Source organism: Boleophthalmus pectinirostris, unplaced genomic scaffold (assembly GCF_026225935.1).
Source record: "Boleophthalmus pectinirostris isolate CB_2022bp ecotype Guang Dong unplaced genomic scaffold, ASM2622593v1 HiC_scaffold_2, whole genome shotgun sequence".
In the NCBI taxonomy this organism is placed as follows: Eukaryota; Metazoa; Chordata; class Actinopteri; order Gobiiformes; family Gobiidae; genus Boleophthalmus; species Boleophthalmus pectinirostris.
The window spans coordinates 4882679-4888346 of NW_026571152.1; the positions used below are offsets into that span (position 1 = coordinate 4882679).

A 5668-nucleotide genomic window follows, 5' to 3' on the forward strand; every position below is an offset into this window, starting at 1 on the left:
ATAAAAAATTGCTTGGAAGGACTGACATATTTTATAGAAATAGTTTCCTTTCATTTTGAGGTAATATTATAGTTTTCAGAAGAAAAAAGCTGACAAATTATGTAAAATCCTGCACCTTCTACTTGCTTGCACAATTTTCCCTCCGTTACTTTTCCCTCCGTTACCATGACCTTTCTTCATAAAAAATGTCATGACTCAAATAGTAAGAGGTTTTTCAACCTAATCTTGTACCATATGGTAGAAAACTATATGAAGCAAATACTCAAACCAGTTTGTTAAGGATATGTAAGTGAGAACCGCTAGTTATCACTGTTTGGATTTATTGCCCAAAATGTGCTGCATATTTCATTCCCTCCGTTACCGACATGAGTTTTTAAATTTTTTGTCAACTTGAAAGAATATCACAGGTTTAACTTTACCCTGTTGGAGTGTTAACTCTTTCCTACATTCTGATACCTTACCCTCTAGTTTCTGAATAAGAGCTATTTGAATGTAAAAAATCTGCCCGTTTCCCTCCGTTACCACTTGACCGGACCCAGTGGTTAGTAAATCCCAGTTTCTTATTTTCAAGAGATGGTTATTTGAAAATGGTTGAAATTATTCCTTTATTAAAACTGTATGTTAAGGTAAAACTGAAGGCTATTCTTAAGATAAGATAAAATTATCTTTTATTGTCTCCCATGAGAGATGTTTGTCTTGGGACAAGGGGTCACAGCTTTAACACAATCATCTTAAGATAAGATAAGATAATCCTTTATTGTCTCTCATGGGAGAAATTTGTCTTGGGTCAGGGGGTAACATGCTTTATCAAAAAAAAACATAACAGGACAACACAACACAAAGCACCACATAAACAAACACCATAAAACAAAGTAAATATGAGGCCAAGTATGACCACGAGTGATGCACCAACAGGACCCTTAAATTATCCTTAACAGGCAAGCCCTTGCATTCTTCTGTTCTATTAATTATTGCACATTCCCTAAGCTTATGTGCAGTTTTAATTATAATTATTGCACATTCCCTCTTGATCATGTTGTATTATTATGTATAGATTTTATTCCACAAATTGCATGTTTGTTGAAGAAAAGTTCACTGAAAAATCATCCGATTGTGTGTTTATCTCTTCATCTCTGCTTCATAAACCCCGTGTGAAAACACTGTAGAATTGATGGCCAAAGCATTTTTCTGTTTTGTATTTGAACATTTTCAACCAATTTATTCATTAGTTGGTTTATTAATTGTTTCTTTTATTACTTAATGTTTTATGAAAGTCTTTATATTCAGAATAACATTTGTAGGTTTGTTTGAATGGTTGAGAAAATCTATGCAGACACTATAACACACGCAAACTTTACACGAGAAGAGTCTTCTAACTGAGAATCACAAGAAAATATTTTCATTAGACAATAGTTGATGAAGTTATATTTATTTTTATTTATTTAGCCTCTTGTGTCCTAATCCTGGTCTCTTTGTTTAAACAGGGTCAAGTCCTGATGAAGTTTGTGATTTGTCCTAGACAGGACGTATTGTTTAGAATGAACATTGGAATGGGCGTTTGAATTGGGCCAGTGTAGTCACTTTTTGTTAAAAGTTTCAAACCACAGATTTTTTTTCCATTCTGAAATGTTTCAAAATATTAAATATTACCCAACTAGGATTTTACAAAATGGTGAAAATAGTTTAAGTCACTATCATCCCTGAAATGTTAGTGACTTAGTTGAGTGTTTGCCCATTGACCTGGAGGTTGGTGGTTCATTTCCTGTGCACCAATACCAACTGTTGTATTCTTGAGCAAGACACTTAAGTCACCTTGGCCCCAGCATCTGTGCAGAGCGGCCAACAGGAGAGGGCATGGAATGTAAATGACATGTGTTAAACAGAAAAGCACCGAACCACCACATCAGTATCACACACATCAGTGTCACAGTCAGATGATCAGACACTGTTTCTCTAAACTTTCTATCACACAGGCCTGTCCTTATGTTAGACCTGTCCTGATGTTAGACCTGTCCTTATGTTAGACCTGTCCTTATGTTAGACCTGTCCTTATGTTAGACCTGTCCTTATGTTAGACCTGTCCTTATGTCCTTATGTTAGACCTGTCCTGATGTTAGACCTGTCCTTATGTTAGACCTGTCCTTATGTTAGACATGTCCTTATGTTAGACCTGTCCTTATGTTAGACCTGTCCTTATGTTAGACCTGTCCTTATGTTAGACCTGTCCTTATGTTAGACCTGTCCTGATGTTAGACCTGTCCTTATGTTAGACCTGTCCTTACGTTAGACCTGTCCTGATGTTAGACCTGTCCTGATGTTAGACATGTCCTTATGTTAGACATGTCCTTATGTTAGACATGTCCTTATGTTAGACCTGTCCTTATGTTAGACCTGTCCTTATGTTAGACATGTCCTTATGTTAGACCTGTCCTTATGTTAGACCTGTCCTTATGTTAGACCTGTCCTTATGTTAGACCTGTCCTTACGTTAGACATGTCCTTACGTTAGACATGTCCTTACGTTAGACCTGTCCTTATGTTAGACCTGTCCTTATGTTAGACCTGTCCTGATGTTAGACCTGTCCTTATGTTAGACCTGTCCTTATGTTAGACATGTCCTTATGTTAGACCTGTCCTTATGTTAGACATGTCCTTATGTTAGACCTGTCCTTATGTTAGACCTGTCCTTACGTTAGACATGTCCTTACGTTAGACATGTCCTTACGTTAGACCTGTCCTGATGTTAGACCTGTCCTTACGTTAGACCTGTCCTTATGTTAGACATGTCCTTATGTTAGACCTGTCCTTATGTTATACCTGTCCTGATGTTAGACCTGTCCTTATGTTAGACCTGTCCTTACGTTAGACATGTCCTTACGTTAGACCTGTCCTTACGTTAGACATGTCCTTACGTTAGACCTGTCCTTACGTTAGACCTGTCCTTACGTTAGACCTGTCCTTACGTTAGACCTGTCCTTACGTTAGACATGTCCTTATGTTAGACCTGTCTTTACGTTAGATCTGTCCTTATGTTATAATGTTGGGATGGAGTTCAGTGTTTGTGGGACCCATTACTGACACTTACTGGGACTGGAGGCACATATTTTATTAAACAAAGAATAACACTGAGAGAGTCTACAGTCCTGCTTGGGCCTCATTCATGAAGAATTCTTACAAACAAATTTGTACTTCAAGCGTTCTTACTAATATTTTTTGCAATCACAAAATGTTTTCTTTACTGACAGTGTTAAGAACAAATCCTATGAACAGTCAGGAGCACTCTTAAGAACAAAAATTTTAATTCTACTATTTTACTCTGATATTATGTGATCCAGTGACATTTATGAGGAGTTTTGTAGAGCATGTATTCTATTTGGTCTAACAGACATTATACACGCTGCAGTCAGCCTCAGTCTGTCCCCGCACCAGTGCTCTCCATTTGTACCACTGCTACAGGCCTGTGCCTAGTCATCGTGCTGGCGCCAAGACCCCAATCACCTCCACTGACCAGAGCACGCTCATGTGTCCCCACTGTCCAGCCCACCTCCCTCACTATTTATCACGAGTCTGTTGCTCATGGATAAATATCATGAAAGCATTTCTTTATTTGTTGATTTGTGGTTGGACATTTTAAATCCTTCCTGAAGCATAATGGGTACCTGACTTATTCGTTCACACTCTCCCTCACACATTCACATGTTACATGGCAATTGGCCGTATATGTAAATGAGCATTGTGGTGTTCGTATTTGCATGTTGGAAGAGTTCTCTCGGCATCTTCTTAAAGTGGAAGTTAAGGCATTTTTATTTAAATATTCATGAGTGAGACGATGTTTTTCATCTCCAGGTTTTCTCTGGAACTTTGAGTGGCTGAAGAACAGTCTGACTGTGACTGTCAGGACAGAGGCTTCCTGATGTCTGACAATCCAGGTGAGTCTCTGTTTTCCAGGTTATAAAGCCACATGATTATTTAGAGGGATAATTTTGTAGTTATTGATAAATTAGCACAAACAGGTCACAGAGATTCTGAATCCGCATTGAGAATCACTTTGTAATTGTAAATGCTGTTGATTTTCATGAGCCTAACCATTCACAGCAGCATTGTGCAGCATATCTGAATTTCTTAAACCAAACTTTCTGTTCGTCTGTACAAAAAGTATGTACTTGACCATGCTTTAATGAGACCAGTGCAGTGCTTGGGGACTCTAGGTTCTTGGTCAGGAGGGTTTGACGTATTGTGCATGCTTTTTGTTGTTAGGGTAAATATGGAGGTTACCCACTCAGCCACAGGGAGAACATGCAAACTCCACACAGGGTAGCAAACCTATGCAATTAACAATGGTTTGACATATTTGTTACAGAGATTGGAATCATATGTGAAATTCCTTTTTTCCTGACACCCCTGTTCCCAGGACTCAAGAAAGAAAGAATCACCCACTGACCCCATTCCTCCCAGTGTTCTTCAGTTTGAGAACTGTGTCAGGACTCACTAACATTTGTGTTGACTTTAAATGAACAGCATGGTGCTCCTGTAAATATTCAGGGCAGAAGTTTAAGATATTCTTAAATGTGTGTTTAACCTCGACAAAGCATGAAACCTTTGTACATTAAGGCAGATTTTTCATCAGTACTATCATCATGTGAAGGTGCAGTACAAAACAGACAAGAGAGTGCAGTTTCATGTAGAGCTGCCTTTATTGGTAGAGTGTGTCTTTTAGCTCTAGTAGTAAGAGTCCATGATGCGCCTCATGCTCATGAACCTCATGCCTCCGCTGAAGCCCATGTTCATGAAGTTGCGGTACTCTCCAGGCCTCATGTACATCATACGGCCTCTGTAGTGCGGGTGCTCGTACATGAGCCAGTGGCCGTCCATCACGTTGCAGGACATGCAGCTGTTCATGCGGTAACGGTCCATGATGTTGTCACAGTCGTCCATCAGCTCGTACATCTGCCCACCGAAGTTCTCACGCTCATAGATGCGCATACGGTAAGAGCCGCGGTGCTGGGGACACACAAGAGCACAGTTATACTGGGTCCGTATAGGAACGAAAAAGCATAAGGATCTAATGTAAGCTGTGTACTTTTCTGCTGCACTAAAACTGCACTTTTTAGACATGGAAGACTGTAGACTGTAGAAGTCTGTTTTCTGTGTGCCAAAGTGAACACTGCTCCTCTGTAGGTAACCCATGAGTTTTGAACTAGACTATCTTTAACATGTGTACTTCTCTCTCTCAGTCATGTGACCTGGAGATGTGCTGTGATTGGCTGCTCACCATGGGGATCATGCGGCAGGAGCGGATGCAGTCACTCATGCCCATCATGCTCATGTAGTCAGCGTACTCGCCCCTCCTCATGAAGTACTGGTTTCCCATGAAGTTGGTGCGGTCGTAGACCATGAAGCAGCCCCTCTCCACTCTGCAGGAGTGACACCTGCTCAGGTAGGAGGACATGTCCGCACAGTCCCCACTGCACTCCCAGGACCGGCCCATGAAGTTCCTATCCTCATAGAAGACAATCTGGACAAACACAAAACAGTCATGGCTTTAGTATCTGCTATTTTACAAAACTATAAGCAGTATATTTGCCATACAACTATGTTTCAAATGTTTGTAGTTTTAACCTGTGAGAGAAGCAAAAATATTTGGAATCATTTTATCAGTTCCAGTTAGG

At 39.9% G+C, this 5668-nt stretch overlaps 1 protein-coding gene across 1 annotated transcript in view; it reads right to left on the reverse strand.

Annotated features, from left to right (window-relative positions):
• Positions 1-4718: 4718 nt before the first annotated feature.
• Positions 4719-5668, reverse strand: part of LOC110163779 (gamma-crystallin M2-like) — a 1350-nt gene continuing 400 nt past the window's right edge. The window contains exons 2-3 of the mRNA XM_020928787.1: positions 5272-5514; positions 4719-5000 (exon numbers count right to left, since the gene is read on the reverse strand). Coding sequence (XP_020784446.1) covers positions 4719-5000; positions 5272-5514 — 525 coding nt within the window. The remainder of the gene's footprint in view (positions 5001-5271; positions 5515-5668) is intronic.